The 22,567-nt window shown below is 42.5% G+C and overlaps 1 protein-coding gene across 1 annotated transcript in view; it reads right to left on the bottom strand.

Moving 5' to 3' along the window:
- The window catches only part of COBL (cordon-bleu WH2 repeat protein), a gene marked incomplete at both ends in the record, with an annotated part of 153,811 nt that extends 138,558 nt beyond the window's left edge, over positions 1-15,253 (bottom strand). Inside the window, one exon of the mRNA XM_080609689.1 lies at positions 15,210-15,253. Within this exon, the coding sequence (XP_080465815.1) occupies positions 15,210-15,253 (44 nt within the window). The remainder of the gene's footprint in view (positions 1-15,209) is intronic.
- Positions 15,254-22,567: the final 7,314 nt, after the last annotated feature.

The following is a 22,567-nucleotide window of genomic DNA, read 5'->3' on the forward strand; positions in this document are numbered from 1 at the left end:
AACCTTTGAGCATTAAAACTTGATCTAGAAGGGAAGAAAAAAAAAAAAGCATTCCTCCCCCCCCTTCTCAAAAAGGTAAGTCGCTACAGTTTATTTTAACTAGAATTTCTTCACTATGAAACCAAAACATGATATGCCATGTATTTCTGCTGCATAAAGTGAAAAATCTCCTACTTTCACAAATATATTTTTTAAAAAAAACTGATTCAGATATTAAAACATTACTTTCAGCTTTGCTGGAAAATGAAACTACCATCAGTACAGTTATGAACTTTAACTTAAGACTAAGTCAATTTTGTAGATTAAAAGGTCCCTGCTCTTTCTATACTACATTTAATGTCATTACTAAAACGGAACTTCGTGACTTATATAACAGTATCATAAAGTTGCACAACATGTACTTGTTTTGATTTTGTTTGAAGTTTCAAGGTGGGGTGCAAAAAGTAATGTACTAAACCAGTATAACTCCATCTACTGAATATGCACACACTAACTGAGCCACTTTGTGTCAAAAATAGGTTAATGCAATGAAGTATTAAATGCTATTTAAAAAGGAAAACATTTTTCACTGTAAAAAAATAACTGTATTATGACCTACTCAATTCTCTCATTTAAGTGATCATTGAAACACTGCTGTATTAGAATACATTACTTTATGCAAACTGTCATAAAGACAGCACATTATGAATTGCAGACTGATTTAAGAACACACACAAACATAATAAATGAATTGATGCCAATATTTAGATCTGTAACCAGAGGTCATATGGCATGTTACCAATTTTATGTAATTACAAAGGTGTGTATCAGAATACACTTATATTGTTTTAGCTTGAAAACTATGGGACTAAGCAGGGAAAAGAAGTAATTTTATTCTTACCTAAATCCTACATATAATAAGCTAAATCTAAGATTTTTAAGTGTTTTTTCTAATATACTGGTTGTAAAATTTACATATAATAATGTAAACCTTTATGATTATTACTATACCTACACAAGTTAACTGGTTATTTTGTGAACACATCTTTCTCCTCTTTTTTCTGCAGCACAGGAACCCCCGGTGAGAGAAGACAGCAGAGAGAACTGAAAGGTATCAGGGAAAAAAAAAAATAATAAAAAATACAAGCAGCTTGAAGAAAGCAATTTACATATCTGTGCACTTCTTTATCATATGCCTTCTACATGCGCTCCCTGGGTCTGCTGGATTCGGGACCTTCTGATCCAATGTCAGCACTAAGGACACCATTACAGGATCAAAGTGCTGCTGAAGCCTACTTGGGGGGTGTTACAGCTCTGCCAAGAGCTACGGGCTTGTGGACAAGACCTGGAAGGACCCAAGAGCATGAGACAGAGCAAAGCGTGGCCATCAGACAGCAAGCCTTGGCAGAGAGAGCTCCTTTCACAACTTTCATATTGCAGTCCCCAAGCTGCAATAACTTTACTCCAGATACAAATTCAAGTACACGACTCTGCTCTTCTGTCATGCCGCAAAATCAGAAACTTTCAAGAGGGAATTAAAAAAATAAAAAAGGCCAAGAGGAATAAACTTCACGATCAAAGGACAGTTTCACTTCTTCCAAGTGTTTTCTCCAAGTGGGCTGTATTTACTCTGAGCTCCAGGGACATATACATACATTCGGACAAACTTATTAAAACCATGAAATCTGCAGGCACCACTGCCAAACCACAGAAACACTCTCACCATGTCTCTTAAGCACTGAGCTATACAAGATAATACAGAATTTCAGGCAATTTTGAGCCTTCATCAGATGTCCACGCCCCACTGTGCAGCAATAAAAACAGATATCCCTCATTCTTCATCTCCCACGCGTGCCTTGAGGAACACAGGCCACGTCCCAAATTTTGTTTCAACTCACAGTACCACCTCCCTAAATAAAGAGAGTTTTATTTGGGAACACTTAGTTTCCCTGTGTACGGCGAATTTTATAATCTATAAGCTTGCATGGTCTGCCAGATCAGTATCCTCATAAATCCATCCATGAGTGCAACATTTGCTCCATGTAAATAGATGGCAGAACAATTCTGGAAGGAACGGCACAGCTGTGCAACACAGTGGACATGCTGGCTCCAGAAGTAAGGTCCATGCGGTAGCATTTATTTCCAATATTATTCAACACATGTTGCCCAAAGCACACCTTTTCATCTTCCACCTGCAACTACATGTGAAATACGAACACATTAATTCAAAGATAGGCCGTAATTTTTCAAAGAATCCTAACACAGGCACATATTTGCTTTTAAATGCTGACAGAGCCTACAAACCTAGGAGGATAAAAGGAGAATCTATTTTTTTATATGAGCAGTAGAACAGACTAATGATATGTGCCCCTTCTCCCCTACCCACTGATAAAAAGGCTTGCTACTGAGACCACCTGTACACAAGGACTAGAGCTGTGCATGAAGCACTTATACCCAATCCTTCCTTCCAAACACCACTCTCAAGCACTTAGTTGCACATGTACTACTTAGCAACATCACACAAAGCAGCTCATATAATTAAACTCTGAAGAATTCAGGACTTTTCTGTGACAAGCACTAAGGCCCAAATCACAGGCACCTCAAAAAATGGAAAATGAAGGAACGTCAAGTCTCCAATTCATTTAGCTCCACAAATTTCATTAGAAAATTTATCTGGTTGCTGGAACAATACTATTTTTAGTCTCTTCTGCATCACTATACTATAGCTGAATGCCACTGAACTTACAGTTTTTCCTTCTATACACAGTGACAGTATCCTTGGTAAAAGGGAAAAGCAGCATAGAAAATTGAGAAAATACTTCATAGGGTGTTTTAACATTTTAACCGTCAATAATGCCCGGTGAAAGTAATTTAATGCTGGAAAACCCCTATTGCTGATTTGGGGTTTTGTTTTCAAATAAACAATGATTATGAAAGATTTATAAACACCTAAATACTGTTGCACAGGGATAGCCAGGTGCTAAGTGGAGCATGAGGGGTTTCTCTGATATCTGAGCTTCCACATTATGTTTTCCCAAGTAACTCTGCCCACCCCCTTCCTGGCCAAGCCGGGAAGGCAAATTCAGTCTCCACACTAGTGACATGTTCATTAACACCTGCTCGGGCTAAAAAACAGCACAGGCATATTACTTCTCTGAGATTAATCAAAAGGATGAATTACAAATGATAACGTGTAAAAGAGAAGCAATAGAATGCATTTCCCCTTTTCAATTATTTGGATCATTCACTTGAAGGGCTGATTTCTACCAGTGCCCCTTGAACGACGGCAGAACAGAGCTCTGCTCCCAGTTCTCGTACCTGGCCTCCTATTCAAATCTGGCAACTAAGTTTTGCACACACAGACTACTTAAGTGAAGACAGCTTAATATTTTATATACAGAACAGTTGTTTGACTTGTAATAACACAGGTAAGTGGGAATTTACATAAATAATAATGACTAAAAACTGTTCATACATACACCAGTTTTTTAAAAGGTTAATTCCTTCCTTTACTTCTCACATCCACACCCCCCAAAAAATGTCAGCACTGCCAGTTTCTTTCCAGGTAAATTAAAGCTAAACAGTAAAATATTAAGTAGTTTAGGACCTTTTTTCCCCCCTACAAATTCAATACTAAGCTGAATTTAAAAATCCGAAATTATTCTCAGGTAGCAAATTAGTATATAGATAATTGGCAATGCACCACAAGCAATATTTCTTTCCAAGTAGCTGCTTATGAAAATGAAGCACATGGGGAATTTACAGTGCTTTTCATGGCAAGAAACCTATGGTATCTATAAACAGGTTTTATACTTCAGGCAGTTTTATGTTTGTAAAATATTTTCCAGTAAAGCTGGATCTCATTTTTAATAGGTTAAAGTACTGGATTTAACCACTTGAATGCAAAGAGATTTCATTCCAAAATAACTATGGCTAATTTGAGAATACACAATTATAAACAGTTGTATAGATGAGCAGCATTCTTAAATAAGGCTGGCGCAATGGCATGACAAGCTATGGGCTTTTCACAAAAATATTAGCACTATTTGGTCTCACATAAAGAACAAGTGAGAATGGAAACAAGTGACCTCCTTATGCTTAACCAGTACAAAAATATTGTTAGTGGCCAAGAAGTCTTTAGCTGTAAAATACTCGTGGAAAGTTGGCACTTTGAAGTCTACCATCATATAAATAAATACAAGCAACCACAGGCAAAGAATATAGGGGAACATACACACTGAATTCACCTGTCTTTACCTAAACACACTCACCCATATTCCCCTTTAAAATGAGATACCCAGGTTTTGTTATGCCAACATAAAATATAAACCAGAAGCCCAGTAAAGAGACAAGATCAGCGTGCACTCACAACTGTTTTACCGATCTGTATACGCCAGTTCCTCTCCCACCTATTTGATGCAGGAGCAGACCCAGAGATTTCAGCCAAGCTGCTTGGAATTTGCACACCTCAGCCTGGCAAGTGAAGCACAGCAAATACAAACCTCACGGGCCCTTTGGCTTGAAAGCTGAATGTTAACGGAACGCGAGCATAGCCATGCCTGCTCTCCTCCATGCTAAATGGGTCATATAAATCAAGCTGCTTCTGAGCAGCTGACCAAAGCCCCATTTCCAATATTGCGTTAAACAATTAACCAGTGCTTTTGCTGCTCTTCACTCTCTGGCAAGTGCAAGCAGACTCTCAGTCTCTGTCCCAGAAGAGTCCAATAAACCATGGGAACAGACAAACTTAAAGCTACCCAGCCTCTACTGGTCATTCGGCACAATACTGCACTAACAGCCTTTTAATGAAAAAAAACAAAAAGAAAGAAAGAAAAAACAAAAAAGAAAAAAAAGGATCCTTAAAAAAAAAATAAATTAATCAGTAAATCTCTGGTTTGCCTTATACGAGGCTGGAGGAAAATAAACCTTTAAAAAAATTCTTCACCAGAAGTATAATCAATATTCTTTGAAAGATTAATGCTTTCTGATACCTGTGAGGTTAAAAACTGAGTAAATGCTAGTTGCAGAATAACTGCTCTTTCAGGAAGGTATTCTCTTTTTTCTTACAAACCTATGCAAGAGTTGGAAGGGGAATATAATTAACTGTATTTATTTAGAAGTTAGGAAGAACAGCAACTTCACTTTTGTCATGAAATAGCTTAATCATCAACATATATTTCTAAGACTGTGCTTACAGAGTCTCTTTCTAGATAGTTTTATGAAGAGGTTACAATCTGCAGGACTTAAAATGAAGGGACAAAATAAGCCAATTACATTTATCACTTAAAACTGTATAAAGTATAGCTTCTTATCCTCCTCCTAAACACACAGTAATTTGGAAAATCCACAAATTTCTGAATTTAAGATAAAATACTGTTCTGTAATTACCCACAGCAGGTGAGGCATAACTGTTGTTTACTTTTCTTTCTTTTTAAGTTTGATACTGGAGACTCTATCCATCACACACAGATACATTTGTGTTTGTCTCACAATGGAAAAGCCAGATTTGCTAAGAAGAAAGTAATTCTGCATTAACATTATATTCAGGAATAACAGATTTGATCTGAAGATAGCAATCCTCCACTTAGTCATGCAAGAAAGGGAGTAAAAATACCTCCTGGCCTACAGAAGTCCTGATGGAGTTTGAGGATGATGTCTCAGCACAAGCTGGTTCCTCTCCAGCATCCCTGTGCCAGGCTGACCTTAGGCAAGTCCACTAAAACACATAGCCCAGCACTGAAGGACCCGCAGCTTCACTGGATACAGGCAGGGTTCAGGACTCAGTAAGGACAGAAATTGGTTCCAGTTTGTTCCGCTCTGGACAAGACACCACTCAGTGAATGACGCTGCACAACAGACCTTAAGGAGTCGTAAAACAAGACAGTAAAAAGGCTGTGTCTTGAAAAGCAGAAAGTTATGCACATCTGACGTCGTACTACTATTTTAGCATGCAATGCTGCTCTGTGTTGCTATGAGATGACCAAGTGTCTCTCCAGTTCAACACAGCCAAAGAAGCAGAGGTAATTAAAAGCAAAAAAAATTTAATATTTGTGTTAATTACAACACCAGCAGTTTAGCAACATGATCTGACCTATTTGTAGCTGTTATTCAATGAACTGGCAGAGTCAGTCTTTGGAGCACCTGAAGGTGTCACAGTAGCAGGATTTTAATTACAGCAGAAGCCAAAGGCTGGTCTCCTTCCCAAGGAGAAAGCCATGTCCCAGCAGTGACTGATCAAAGCAGACATTGAAGTGACTACGAGCAACACCACAAGTCCTGCTAGAGCAGAGAAAGCTATGCTGACACTGAAACACGAGCTGTACCACCAGGGAAGCCAGGAATAATTTATTTGGTATCCAAGAAAGTGTAAGCTTGGTACCAAGTACCATGAAAAGTTACTCAAAAAAAAGACAAGACAAAGAAGGCATCTGGATTCACACCAAGACATTCCCTCATCAGCACCCAGAACCACTGCTGTGCTGTTCACTGCCACAGGAGAGATTGAACAAAAGCACAGAAAACAGGTTTTTTCTTCAAATTTGGCTGAAAGTCTTTACTGATTTTGGAGACAAACCCTTGTGGCATGCTTAGACAAAAACAGAAGGGAAAATACAAGTTCTGTACAGTAAGATTAGACATGCCATTCTTGATATATTTACCTCGGTGGTATTTTTGCTGCATATGCCATACACTGACCTCAAACATAAAAGAAAAATGCAGAAAGAAAAGCTATTTAATCACAGAAATAAGAAAAAATGAAATAATGTTTTATTATAAAATAACTTGGAGGTTTTATTTATCTTTTTGGAACATGCTAAAGCAGGAAAAATCATTGTTATTGTAACTCAACATAACTACACAATGGAAATAAAAGGTGGAGGAGTATTTTAAAGGATCTTGCACAGAATTCACTACTTCATTTTCTTACATTGGAAAGCCGCTGCCACAGCTCCCAAGAGACCTCTAGGACAAGCACAGGAGAATGCCCACTGTGGGGTGTGTGTGGTGGGAAGGAAGAGGCAAGTTTTTAAAGCAGAAGTAATCTAGATAATCAAACCAGAGCTCTTTTGCAGCTTTCCTCTTATGTCCCTGGAGAAGTCAGCTGATTTGACCGAGCTGATTCTGCATCTCGTGGATCTTACGTACACAGCAGCACGAGAACCTTCACACAGCCTGGGAGGACAAACTCATGCTCACGTCATCACCACACCATCTCCTGACACCACGTAACACAAGTACCAAGGAGAAACCTCAGTCTCAAAAAAACAAACTGCCTTTTCCCTTTTCAGAGGAAGGAGGACCAGCAGATTACCAGGAACAACTGTCAGACCTGGGAGATGGCAACAACCGATCAATGACATATTTGTACCCAGGCCCTTGAATTTTGTGTTTCCTAGTCTAATTAAACCATTGAAAAAATATTCATAAAAAGTATTAATATATATTAATTATAATTATAAATAATATATAGAAAATTAAATAATTTAATATATATTAATTATAAAGAGGTCTTATGATGCATGGCAGCTCATACATTAAAATAACATCTGAAAATTCAGAAAGCATCTCATCAACCATCAGTGTTACCCATTTTAAATCTCTATGTATTTGTGTGGTCTTGGAAAATAAATAAGTCATTAACCCTCAATTACTGAAAAACAACAGAGTTCTACCTTTCTGGCTCAACTTCACAACAAAACATCAGTAACGGTTGGATCATATCAGTATGCATTTATGTAAATAAAACCCAACACACAGCAAGGAAAACAGGTACAGCAAACAGAATTGTACTGCTTGTTGGTCAGCCTTGGTGAAAACATAAAGTAACACTTCTCTGATTAAGGACTTCTAGATTGGTACTTGCTGTTGAACCTTGTAGTACAGCTATATTTAGAGCACAGATAATATAAAACGTAATTTTCTTGCTCAAGCTCCATGCCAGCTTCTTGCTTGAAGGAAAAAGGAGGACTCCAGGCTGCTGGGTGGTCCTGGCAATTCAGTGTTAGCAAGAGCTACTGCAGATTTAATCCTCAGACCTTCCTGTGTCAAGGAGGTCCTTGATTGCGGGTTTTCTGTAAGCAAACTCCCTAATTACCTCACTGCTGATTACTTAGGTGAATTCTCCATCATGCTTACTGCGCTGTTCCACTTCGCATACACCACTGTAACTCAGAGAGAGAGGCAGAGAAATTCACAGATCGACCTTAAAAGTTATGCACGGGTCAATCACCTTTAATAAAAAATATGACATCGGAGAACACAGAACTGAACCCAGAACCACAGTCCATCTACTGTACCTCTGCAAGTACCTCAGGTGCAGCCTACACCAAGTTCTCAATTCAGCTGCAACTTTCTTACCTGCCTTAATGACGCTCACTACTTTAAAAAGGTTCTATTATTTTTTGACTACCAAAGAAAGCTTTATAACTCACATTTCATGACTGAAAATGTCAGAGGAGACTGACAGCTCTCTTTCATACAACACACAAAACACAGTTTAACATCAGTTTGAATTTATAGGGTCAGCAGTAAGAAATTAATTTTTTTGTCCCACAGACACTCCCAGTCTTTGAGCTCTAGTAACAGCCAAAGAATACAGAAATAACATTCTCAATCCATTTTCTTCCCCATTTCTCTGATTACGACAACTACTCTGCACAAATGCACAGCATCTTAGGCAGCTCATTAGCTGGGGGATTAATGAAACAAAAAGGACAGTATTTGCGGTGCAAGAAGACTACAGTGGGTAGGAGACACTGTGTGTCACTGCCACTGCAGCACGGCCCTGCCACGCAATCTCTGTGACTCACCCCTTGGCATGGGTTAAGTCCACAGCTCATCGCTGACACTCTCATGTTGAAACTATGACAACAATACACTATTCCCAGCATCGCTTATTTAATGATAAGCAGCCTGGCTCACTGGGCAACTAACAGCTCTGGAAACACTCTATACGGTAAGAGGATTAATATGTTAATAAGCGTTGTAATTTCCATTAGCTGGAAATGCAGCTACTTTTAAAAGATCCTTAAATCATAATTTTAGCTGGAAACACAGATTTTAAGTCTCTCCCAATTCCCAGCCTCTAATACGGAAGCAGGCTTAATGTGCTATGGAAAAATAAACTTCTAAAGACCCCTCAATCTCTTAGAAGCAGCATTAAAGTGTGAAAGCTGTCAATTTTCATGGAAACCACAATGCCAGAGCAACACAAAAAGCTGCAGTATACAGAACACAGTGCTTGCCAGAAAATCAAGTGTTTGCTGATGCTAACAGAGTAGCTAAAGGCCAGACACAGGGGAATACTTGTTAAGGCACTGAACTGCGGATTCAGAAGTGAGGTACTTCCCTAACTCTGCCACAGGCCTCCTGGCTGCTTTTGGAGCACGTCATGCAAACGTGTTCACATTTTTGACTGTATAAATAAAACTGAGTCTCCTACATGTAATTCTTTAACCCAAAAGAATATTGTTAGGAAGCCTTCACAAATGCTTGTAAGAAAATTCAAGTCTGTGACAACAGGATAATTCAAGTCTATGACACCAGGAGTCTTCAAGCATTTACAATACCATAGATGTTAAAGCATAAATACATGCATTCAAGAAAACTCTCATTCCTTTGAATGCAAAAAATCTCTTCATTCTGGCTATAATCATGCACTGTGATCTGAATTATTCCGCAAAAAGCAATATACCACTTCCCTAGTAAGATTAAACTACATACAAAGCAGCCATCTGTTTAGGGAACTGACTTCAAAATAAGTATTTCAGTAGTTGGTTTTCCTTAATGGTCACCATCACCTAAAGGTGAGAGTGCTTTAAGTTGCAACACCCTACAAGGGTGCTGGGGAGGGACTATTCATCAGGGACTATAGTGACAGGACAAGGGGTAACAGGTTCAAACTTAAACAGGGGAAGTTTAGATTGGATATAAGGAAGAAATTCTTTACTGTGAGGGTGGTGAGGCACTGGAATGGGTTGCCCAGGGAGGTTGTGAATGCTCCATCCTTGGCGGTGTTCAAGGCCAGGTTGGATGAGGCCTTGGGTGACATGGTTTAGTGTGGGGTGTCCCTGCCCATGGCAGGGGGGTTGGAACTAGATGATCTTAAGGTCCTTTCCAACCCTAACTATTCTATGATTCTATGATTCTAAACCCCTCTCTCCACCTTTATCTAGTGCAACATCCTGAAATTCACCATAATCAGTGCAGCTTGCCCAGATGGCATGGTAAGTAATATCTGTCCCACCAAAACACAGTGCTACCTTCAGCACAGCAGTAAAGTGTTTTCATCAAGATAAGAAATTTAACCAAGATGTAAACTTACAGGAGCAAAACCTGCAGACAAATGAATCCAAAATAACAAGGGAAAGACAGGAAGACCAAACAAGACAGGCAACAGCAGGGAAGAGAAGGTTCAATTTCATCTAACAGTAGCAGGAATGGGATAGAAGAACAAGATGAAAAAATACAAAAAATATCAACAGGAAGGAAAACAATGAGAGGCACGAGTAGGAGATGGGGAGGGTGAATACAAACCCTGAATATTCTAGACAGCCCAGAAATGGGAGAGACTTTACGAGGCCATCTATTTCATCCTGTACTCTAGTACAAAACTAACAGATTGCTGAAAGAAATTGAAAAGAAAAAAAGGGAAAAGAAAGACAGGAGAAATGGGACACTGGAATTCAGAAAGAACAGCTGTCAGGACTGGATTACACAGCATTTTATATCACCATTTAGCTTTTTCTTACAATTACCTTCCTTATCTTCAGCAATCCTGAGATACTAGTCATGACTGAAAACACAGATGTCTTCCAGCTCAACAGTTATATCCACAGAGGTGCAAAACAGTAAAAACTGCCTTGTTCCATTTTACACAAAGACATGCACAATTCTTCTGCACCATTACCAGGATTTGATTTAATAGGATATATTTCCACTGACACAGAAAAAACTACTCTGGAGCCAAACTACCTGTGAGAGGAAGATAGGGCTAACGTTGCCTGTGGTACCAGAAAAACATATCACAGAGAAGCTCCTTGTCTCAGATGTACACATAAGAAGAGTTGCCTGAATTCTGTGGGAGCAGTGCACACACCAAAAGGGACACAACATAAAAGGATAATGTCAAAAGCACAAGCATCAACCTTGCAATCAGCCAAGGTAGCAATCTCCAAAGCCAGTACTACACTGCTGCTCTACATTTTTAACTGTAGCCATCGCCCTTTGCCATCCAGTACTCTGCATGTTACACAGAAATCTCTTATTAATACAAAACAGAGGAAACATATGCAGATAGCAATTTTGATTTAAAAAATTAACTACATCATTGTTTCTTTATATCCTAAATCTTGTAACATCTGAAGGTGAGATACAGTGTAACCAGTGTTATAGACGTTCACATAGATGTTCAGCTGAGAACTCTGCCTTCCAGGCTTTTCCAGACAAGGTTTACAAATAACACCCTGATCACAGGCACAATGAAAAAAGAAAATTAAAAAATAACCTTTTTCTTTTCTTTTCCTCTTAAGCTGGATGTGCAGTTTCACAAAGTAGCCCACTTAACTATGCAGAGAGGGTATAAAAGAACAGGAAAGGTTTCAACGCACTGAGATGCGCAACTTGCTCTGCATCTGGGGGTTTGCTTTCCCTGGTTCTGCATGTAAACGTTACTGATGTTTCACAGCCTTTATCTGACTTCCAGGGCCACTTCAATCCCACAGGTAAGTCCCTCCAAAGCAGGTGTGCTAACATGCCTGCCTTTGTTAGTACTATTAGGCCCTGTGAGATAGGGAAGGAGTTAAATCACAGAAAATAAAGGTCCTACTTAAAGAAAGCACTCATACATCTTGTTTAACATAGAGGCTTTCTCCACATTTGCTCGACACCAGAGGAACCACAGAACAGTTTGGGTTGGAAGGGACCTTAAAGATCATCTAGTTCCAACCCTCTGTCACAAGCAAGAACACCTTCCACTAGACCAGGTTGCTCAAAGCCTCACCCAACCTGGCTTTGAACACTTCCAGGGATGGGGCATTCACAGCTTCTCCAAGCAACATGTGCCAGTGCCTCACCACCCTCATAGGAAGCTCAGACATAAAGGCATTAAGAAGGAGCCATGAACTGTGGCTAGTTTCCATGGGAGATTGGAGATGCTTTCAGCAACAGCGGAAGATGCTCTTCACTTTGCGAGGTTCCTAACAGAGCAGAACAGAACTGACCCTTCAAGTCTTCATTTAGGCTTGGGCCTGCTATGCCACTTATGATCAATGAATGTCTGTCTTCCCATGTTATGGTCAAGAAAGTCACCGATCAAAACATCCAGAGAAGCCTATCTCTGCTCTCCCTAATGAAGTAAGAGCAGATGCAGACATCAAAGTAGCAGATTTTAAACAAGTGTATTTCTGTCTTCTAGCACCCATTTCATGATCATAGAATAAATCTTAATTCCTGCTGCTGCTTCTACTGATTGTCTTAAATTCACCTTCATAAGCCAAAATAAAGGTTGATTAAATAAAGCACTGTGGACTTAGTAAGGCTTTAGAAAACTCATGCCTAGCAATTACTAGCAATAAAATTCTTGGTGCTGAGAAATGGGAGAAGCTCTGTAAGACCAGTACCAACTGCAGTTTTCCTTTGCCATTTAAAACCAAAAGAATCCCACCACAGTATCCTACTTTAAAATGCAATTCTCAAAGAGCCGCACCATGAAACACGCATAGTCAATTTATTTGTGTAAAGCACAGAGCAGAGCCGCTGTACCCTGTACCAAACAACATGTTAAATTTGTTCACTGTTTAACAGAGGAAACTCATAATGTTGCTGTTAATGATTTACAGAGACAAGTCTGCCTAAATTTTGTTAAAAATTGTGAAGTTGCGGTCATCTTAACCTCCCTTTCATAACTGCAATCAATAAGCTGGAAACGTGCACAGCATTTCTTCTGCCATGAAAGGAAGGTATTTCTGCCACAGCAGCCTTAAGTGCCAGCGTTCCCCAGCACGCTCCATAGATGTAGCTCACATGTGGATTCATACAGAAACCAACAAGGACAGACGAATCTGGCCTCTAGCTGCACTTCTCTGGACCTAGCTGCTTTTGTCATTGAGTGAGTAAAACCTGATTAAGGACCAAACATCCACCCATTTCCAGTACGGATGTTAGCAACACAGGGAATTACGAACCGTTATGTGAAGCTCACTGCTACCAGCACTGACACATCTAGGCTGGGAACCTGTGACTTGCAGGAAAAGGCAACAAGCAGTATTTAAAGACGTGAAACCAGCTCAGACAAAACAGACAGGAAACCCCCACTGGTGTACATGATGGCGTTGTCATCAGCTTCCAGAGAAGCGGATTAGCACCCACACGCTTTGCTACGCAATATTGCAAGCACATCTTCACCTTAGGACTGGATTTGCCTCCTTGAGCCACGTCAGGAGGAATCTGACTGAAGTTAATGCAGTTACTGTAACTTATGATCATATATGTGATATCAGAATCTGACCACGAACATGTTTACACAGATGAAACTGGCTATGCAGGATTCAGGAGGTTTGTTCAGAAACGTCCTCAGACACCAGTGCTCATCTCTGAGATGCAGTGACAACACGTCTTCTCATTGGAAATTCAAACTCTTTAATCAATCTTTAGATACCTAGCAATCGAGGCAAATTGCTAATCAGCACTGCATCTGAGAAATGATAGCTACTCTTCAAAGCACACATGTAAATTGGTATCCTAGATCTCTTCTTTACTGGGATTTTAGAAAGCAGATGTACTATTGTATCACCTAAACACAGAAAAAGGAGGTGCATTGCATCTACTGCTCTTCATAGAAGGTGAGCATAAAAGGTCATGATCAAACAGGCTGATTTTTAACTGGAGTTAACAATTTTACTCACAAAAAAAGCAGCAAGTTATGTCATGCTCTGCAAGCCAAAGAAACACTGCACTCATACGGTTTCATTACTAAAGCACTAGCAACAACATAATTCCTTCACACAGTGCTCCCTGTTCTACTTTCCGAGTTAGGCACTGCAACACTCTCTATCAAACACAGAAACTAAAGAAATTAAACCTAACAAAACTCTGGTAGCCATCATAACATACTTTAAAGCTGTTTTCTACTTTGCTGAAAATAAATTTAGGGCATAAACATTAGAAGTAAAACTATAAAAGCTGCTGAAGCAATCACAGCCTTTTCCAGCCTGCACAGACAGTGTGAAGTAGAGCAGTAAATTGCAGAGAGCAGGCAGCACAGCTCTTAAAACTTGCCCAGCTCCTGCTCTGACAAAAGAGACCGCTTGGGACTTCATCTTGCTGCTGTTCTCGTCCCTTAATTAACAGACTAATAAATCCACTGCTACCGTGTTCTGCATCTGCCTGACAAAAACCCAAATCCACCTGTGGGTTACCCAAGGGCTGACTGCTATTTAGCACTACTGCTGCGAGAGCGCTGCCTGACACGTAAGACGGAGGGCACCGACAGCTGCCCAACCCACCAACCTCTGACCATCTGGGGCACTTTTAACTCGAGGCCGGCAGCGCTTTGCTCTCCTTCCCCCGCCGAGGACCTGCGGTTCGGCAGCAGGACCCGCGGCCGGGACGGCTGAATGACCCTTTCAGAGGCTTCTGGCAGCTGCGCGCTGGCGCCCAGGCCCGCGGGCGCACCGATCCCTGCGGCCCCGGGTCCCTCCGCCGGACCTGTTGCACCCCCTCCGAGATTCTCCCGCTCCCCCCAGCCACTGCCCCAGCTTCGAACCTCGGCGGCTGGTGCCGAGGGGTGCACGCGGCGACCGCCTGCCCCCCTCAGCTCCGTGGCGCGCCTGGCCAGCCCCACAGCCCGCTGCAAGACACGACCCCCAAAGCAAAGCAAACCCCGTTCTCCAGCCGCCCCGGTCTTGCAGGCGGAGGGGCAGCGGGGTCGGAGCGCCCCTTACGAAAGGTAAAGACGAAGTAGCCGCTTTCCACCCTCCCGACCCTCCTGCAGCCCGGCTCAGCCTGCCGCCGCCCGCCCTGCTCCCCGGCCGTGTCCCCTCTCCCCTATCGGCCGCCACCCACGGCTGTGCTCAGCACGACGGGGTCGACACCTGCGCGCCGGCTCCGGAGAGAGGCAGGGAAGGTACGGCACCGCAGCTCGCCGGCCAGCACGGCCGCTGTGGCCGTCCGAAGCCGCTCCTGCCCGCGGAGGCTAGCGGCGGCCAGTCCGGCCCGGGCCCGGGGCTTACCCAGTGGGAGGCTTGCAGGCCCCGGGGCGCACAAGGGTCTCCATGGCTGCGCCCTTCTCGCCGCTTCTGAAGGGACGGACTGGGCCGGCAGCGGGAAAGCGGCGAAGGTCGGGAGCGGGGGAATCCAGAGGGAGGGAGGGAGGACAACAGAAGAGTGAGCGCCGGCCTCCCCTCCGCCCGGCCCCGCTCCCCGCCCCGCCGCCGGGCGGCACTGCCCGGGGCGCCACCACCCACCGCTCCCGCGGGCGGGGATGAGATGCCCTGCCCAGGCAGCTCACAGCGGCCCCCGGCCGCCCGCCCACCTCAGCAGTCCGGCAGCGGAGTAACGCCGCTCGCTAGGGCTCAGCTGCGTACGCCGAGCAGGGGGCTGCCTGGGCTGGGGTCAGCGGCGGGGCGGGCAGCGCTAAGGAGGTGGCCAGGCGCTGCCCGCTCAATGGCCCGGGAAGGTGGGTTGCTGCCAGCCCGTTTCCATGTAACCGGCCGGGCCGACCCCGCCGCGGCGGGAGAGAGGGAGGGGATGGGAAACTTGCAGGACTGGGACGAGACAGAGCCCAGCTCCTGCACCAAACCCTCCTACACCCCTTTCGCTATGAACTTGGGCAAACCGGAGCTTCCCCGAGGCAGAGCCCCGCGAGGAACTGAAGTTTTTCCTGAGCCTCCCGGCCTGCCCAGCCCCTGGTAAAGCCACCTGAGGCTCGGCTCTCGTTCCTTTTACTCTCACAGATTTTTTTTCTGTTTTCTTAGAGATGGCACAAATAAGTTTTTTACCATTAGCAGTGACTTCGGTCGAGAGAGGGGTTGCAGGGCAGGCCCCTACGGGGTGTTTCACCCCCTGCACCCACAGCCTCACGCCCCAGGCAGGGCTCACACCGAGCGGTGTGAAGGCCCCACCAACACGGCCTTCACAGCATGCTGAAGTCTTGGGGTGCCGTTTCAGAGACATTCCCATCCTGCCGCTTCCCCAGGGGAGCAACTGTTGTGTGTGAAAGGAGAACCCAGCTGGAGGCAGGAGCCTGGCTTGTGTTACTGCAGCATGTGCGTGCTGTCCACTGTGCCCACCGTTGGGAACCCTGGCCTCTCTTGGACTTTTCAGGAGTTTCTCTGCTCCCCTCAAGCCATCTCCATTTTGCTTCCCCTGGCTTTCCTGCCCATTGTGGGAGGATGATGGAAGAGGGGTCAGGCCACCAGACAACATGAGGACTACGAGATAGGAGCAAGCAGGCTGAGTAAAGTGATGGTGAGAAACTGAGGTGGGGGACTGTGAGGGGAAGGAGAGGTTCTGCTTGACCTGCCTTTTCACCCATCTGCCTTGGCGACAGTCCCACAGGTTCTGGTTAATCAGAGAAGGTCGAATTAGAAGGGACCTTGAAGCTCATCCAGTTCCAACACTCCTGCCACAGGCAGGAACACCTTCCACTAGACCAGGTTGCTCAAACCCCCATCCAGCCTGGCCTTGAACACTGCCAGGGATGGGGCAGCCACAGCTTCTCTGGGCAGCCTGTGCCAGTGCCTCACCCCCCTCACAGGGAAGAATTTCTTCCTATTATCTAATCTACATCTACCCTCTTCCAGATTAAAGCCATTCCCCCTTGTCCTGTCTCTACATGCCCTTGTAAAAAGTCCCTCTCCAGGGTTCTTATAGGCCCCCTTTAGGTACTGGAAGCTGCTCTGAGGTCTCCCCAGAACCTTCTTTAATCTAGGCTGAGCAACCCCAGTTCTCTCAGCTTCTCTTCATCACCCCTTTCCTCAAATCCTTCATTCCCCTCGGGGAAGCATACATCTTTGAGCATATTCTTGAGCACATATCTTTGCATATGCTGCCCATTGGAAACTGTCTTGCCTAGCTCAGTGACCAGAGTAAATGCAATCAGCTGCGCTGGCTCCAAAAGCAAGAGTTTCTTCCTCAGCAAGCAAGAGTTGGCAAAACTGGGTCAGAAGCTGCATGTGAGTGATGACGTAGCTGTCTGCAAGGAACTCACATCCCAGGCAGATTGGAAATATTTTGAAACATTCAGACATTGGGTTAATTTGCCAGTAACAGAAAGGAAAAGGGTGCATTCACCCTTTCTACACTACATGAATGAAAGGTTACTGTAAGCACCCACCTTTGTCTTGTACCAAGGCTTATGCATTATTATAAAAGTATTTATTTCCATGCATTTACCCCAACATATTACAGCACACTTATTGTCATCTGTAATTTTCTCATCTCTCACTTTGACAACCTGAGGTCTCCCTTTAATTCCCATCTTCTCAGCTGAGTTAAGAATGCTGCTTTCAATTCCTTCCTCTCCATCCCTGACATGTACAGATGCTGAAGGGCAAGAGACAGCTGGCTGTCCTAGCTGTGTGTAGAGGAACAAATACACAAATTTGTAGAAGCAGAACATTGATCTCTAATTTCTGTGTTACCATGGGTAGAAGTTGACTGAGTTGCCACAGTTTAGTAATTACCCTGGTTATCTGAGCCACATGCATATTCCTAATTTGTGCCTCATGAAAATAGGCTATCTTACATAGTTCATTTTGCAAGTGGATTACTTCTGACACTGCTCACTGTCTGTTAGCATAACTTCAGGAATGAATGGTGATCTGTTAAATCATGGGAACCTGATTTCATGGCTCTGTTCATCAGCTATTCGGTCATTTTTCATCTCACCTCAATCTAAATGAACTCCTTCCTATCCTGAAATAGACTTGTGGGCACAAAACCTCTCTGGAAACCTCCAAACCTTCCCCTGTCCGCATCATCAACAAACTACACCTCTCCAGATGTTTCAAGAACCTGAAAGAACTTCCCTTGCCTCAGCTGTAACTTCTGCTTTACAGTGACACACCTGAGCAGAGGTGTAAAGCACAAAACAACAAAAAAATGCTTATTATGTTCACTTTTTATATAGCACAGCAAAAGAGTGAAGGCCTACTAATCGCTGAAATAATAATCTTATACATCTCCAGAGTGCCAGCAGCACTGACTGCCCATGGCCCCAGTTCTTCAGTTTCATTTAGCTGATGAAATAGCCGGGTGAAGTGCGGTGAGCACACTCTGAGATTCAGCACAGGAATCTGCCTTTCTCCAAGCTCCTTGGCACCAGGCCCAGCTCCCAAAAAAAGGGCAAAGGGAGCATTTCTTGTGTGCATTGTAATCCCTACAATCGGGGTGCTGTGCTCATTTTTTAGTCAAATGGCATTAGTTTGGAGAGGGGCTCTATGAGTATTTGCCAATCTCATAAAATGTCTCTGAGTATGTTCAGCCCCCCTGGTCTGCTTTCATCCTTTTCCTGTCTGTATAGCTTTATCTCCATTTAGATGAGCCTCCTCAGTGTATTTCCTAAGAAAATTAAGTCAGTTAGATAACAAAATCCTTGTTCTAAAATAGTTTAGAACTTTAAAAATAATAAAAAAAAAATCACCAATGCAATTTCACATTTCTGCTCTTGCACAGTCTTCAAAACATTATTCCTGGTTTTCCTCACCTTCACTGTTAGTAGTATTACTGAATCAGACCTTAAAGGCTACATTTTTCTTCTGCAAAAACTGGCCTGCAATGTTTCAGGAATTTGAGTTTATAGTATAAACTTAACTGAACACGTAAGGAATCTAGTAGAACAAGTCTAATACCAAAGAATTTGTTTCTTATGTTGAAAAAACAAATAAATAACTCACCGTTAGCTAGCATGCACTGGTTAACCAAGCTTGCTCTCTAGTCTAGCATGTATCTCTTCATACAATTTAACTGTTTGAGGACTGCCCGAGAATTGGAAACCAGATTTGAGCTTAAAAAACAAAGCAAAAATAACAAACCTGAATTTATAGCAGGAAAAGATTGTGAGCAGTAGTTACTGTAGTTACTTTTAGTTAATAGCAAACACACATTTTAAACCACATAAATCCTAAGCAATCTAGAAATTGCAATTGAAACATTAGTCTCTGTAAGAGAGTTGACTTACTGTACAATTGCAAAATTCCTGGCTATGTAATTACAGCAGTTGGAGCTGCATAGCCTCAAGCTCACAAAATTTTTATTTTGCTATCTACAGGAAAAAAAAAAAAAAGAAAATAAAAAAAAGAAAAAAAAATGGAAATGAGAATTTCAGGCCTTGCTAGACCATTTCCTTGAGTCCCAGACCACCCTTTATTCAGAAAGTTGTTTTGGGATTTGGCCCTACGGGTCCTATTATTTTTATTAGGAACCTGAAATAACTGAGCAAATGTTGCCAATTTTAGAGGAACATGTCAAAATAACAAATAAAAACCATGAGTAGGTTTGAATAAGTATCACATCGTTGCTGGTCTAGACAAGACTAACACAATATTATCAAATACCCCTGAAGAGGCTGAATTTGCTTCAGAGAGGCACCGTGACTTCATGAGTGGGGCACTCAAGGGTGAACAAAGATCCTCTGCTTGGATCTGCCCATAATCACATAGGAAATCACGGACAAGTTTCTAGTTCATCTTTCTTTTTTTGTCGTTCTGAGAAGCCTCCCTTGTTGAGGAGCCTCCCTTGTGATTCTGTGCCAAACTGCACTTGTGCAGCATCTAGAAGAGAGCAAAGACACTTCCTGCCCTGAGCACCCTGGGGTTTTTAGAACAGCGATTTTTCTGCATGGCTTTAGAGACTTACGTGTAAGAAGTCTGTGATATCAGTAGAGGTTTCCAAGGAAAGACCCCAAAAAGATACCAATTATCCAAAAACATGAGAAAGAAGCCATCTGAAAGAGCATGTGGTTACAGATACAGGTTTATGTAGCTTTAAGTGAGATAGCTCATAATTTCTGAGTTACCAGGTAATTACCTCCTGTATATGTAAAAATACTGAAGCTTGCCCTTTGTCTTGTCTCTCAACCTGTTCTGTTTTGAAAGATAGATCCCTTCAGAGATTTTGTCTCCTGAAACTTCCTGAAGTAAGTGAAGGGTTAGGAGGGCATTTGGCCTTCAGATGCCCAGAAAAATAAATTAGGAGTGTGATGGAGAATGCTAGAGGCTCTTTCCAAGTCTCTGCATGGAAAATGCTGTTTTGCTTGACTGTGCACTCCTGCCTTCAAACTGTGGTGTGGTCTGGAAAGGGGCAAGGTGGAGAGAGGAACAGCCCAGCACAGAGATGAGCAGATGTATGATGCATCGTCAGCCCAATGCTGACGCTCAGGAGTCACGGGGCAGATCGAGCAGTGTCATGCCAGGTAAAAATATTATGAAAAGAGGGGGTCCTTTTGCCTTAGACAGGATTTCAGAGCACACATGCAGAGCGAGAAATGTGATGTACGTGAACAGTGATGGGGAAATGGTTTAAAACCAGGATGAGAATAGAATAAAGAGGAATTTCTGTGAATGGCACAGCCATTAGGAAATTAAAACCAGGTTATTTTAAATGTGGCTAAAAGTGGACATGGCAGACATAACCCAGACTGAAGCTGATATGTCTCTATAGTGTGCTGACACAGTCTTGAATGTAAGAACCACAGAACTTCGGGGATTTTTTTTTTTTAAGGTTAAGTATTGGTTACATGTTTATTCTTCCTCTTTTTTCCCCCAACAGTTTGCTTTTGGGGGAAAGTCTGTTGCTTTTCCTTACCATTTTTTTCTATATATTTTTGACAAGTAGACTTCTATTTCATCTCTTTGCTACTAATCCTCTTATATGAACTTTTTCTTTGGGATTTGAAACCCCAGTCCTAGTCTGCAGTTAAACTGACATTAGTGAAAGAATATTTACCTGGACAGACCCAGTGAGCTGGCACTTGTGTTCTTGGGCTCAGCTGTGGTGACAACCTTCCTAGGCAAGATGCTAATATAAGATGCTTCCAAAAATCAAGAGTTGCATGGGTCATACTCATCTAAGAACAGTGTTAGAGAAGACAACACCATTATCCAGGGAAAATATAAATTAGCCTTGAACCCCATGTCACTTTATTTGACAGAAAAGAGCCTTTGGGCAGTCTTGACCAGCTTACAAATGAAATTTGAATTAAAACATTAGCTAATTTATGTAAATATCTTCATTGTACTGAGCTGGCTAAACCCAGCTACAGCTATTCCTCACTATGAGGTTTTTGCTCTTTGTTTGCCATGCCGAAGAGAGCCTGAGGTTGTCAAAGCAGCATTTCAGAGAAGTGACTCATTGCCTTCCAGATGCTGGTACCACTAACACCCCTTTTGCCTCCTTCTTTAATGAAAATAAGTTGTACTATGCTTAGAATTACTCACTCTTTCAGCATTTTCATGAAAGAGAAGTAGAGCTCTTGGTCAGCTCAGCCCAGCAGAACTAGCAGAAAGAGAACATTAATGAGCCTTCTGCATAACTTTCACAGAACTGAAAACAATTAATTTAGAAGTGGAGTGAAGCCATAGCAGAGCACTTGACTTTAGCATGGCACTTTTCCAGTCAATGAGGTACAGACAGGGCAGGTTTTCATAAAGCCAGGCAGGACTGACATCGCAGAGACGATGCTCCATGCATGGTATAGCGCAGCAATTTAGAAAACAGAAAGCTCTCTCTCTGTAAGGTATGGACATGGCATGTTCCCAATTTTGTTTACACCACACACAACACCATGTGGCTCCACCATTGCAAACAGCCTGCTCCTCCCAGCTCTCTGGATATTGAATCATACCCAGCTCTCCTCCCAGCATGCATGGATGGTTCTGCAAGCAATGGAAGCAAGGAGTGCCTGCTGTCTTTGAAACGCTGACTGCCACATGGGGCTTCAGCTACTAACTGCTGAAGTTGCTCTTGAAGTTAGTCCCTGCAGTAACCAAATGCCCTTAGAAAACAATTCTCAAGTGAGCTATGTCTGTACTCAATACTGAATACCAGGGTTTCTATTTCAAGAAGGCTATTTCTATTTTCATGTATATAATATGGCCAAGCTATAATCAGAAGAATTATATCTGCTTACAGTCCTCTCTATAAATATTTAACACGTATGAGACAAGCTTTATTAACAATGTCCACAACTATCTTTCCGTTCACAGACTGTGTTAAACTTCTACCACTTCTAAATAGATGTTTTTCCATACAGTCTTTCAGTGAAATTTAGAAAGTTTCCATGGTCAGGAGGTAGTGATATCTCAAGGTTTCATTTTCAAGTTTCAGCATAGATAAGTAACAGCATAGATTTTGTAGAATTTTATAGTTATGTAATTCTCATTTCACAGTTGCATCATCTGATGCACCTTTCAAGTTAATCCTGATTGATAGCAACATAAATGAAAACAGGGTTTGGTTCTGTATTGAAATCAAAATTAATACACTGCAGATAAAGACAAATACTATGTACTTAGGCAAAAAAAGAAAAGTAGCAGGCTTGGTGCTGCTGCTCTTTCCATTGGGTTACATTATTTGTGATTGCCTTAGC

The sequence above is a fragment of the Psittacula echo genome (genome assembly GCF_963264785.1).
Source record: "Psittacula echo genome assembly, chromosome: 2".
Lineage (NCBI taxonomy): Eukaryota > Metazoa > Chordata > Aves > Psittaciformes > Psittacidae > Psittacula > Psittacula echo.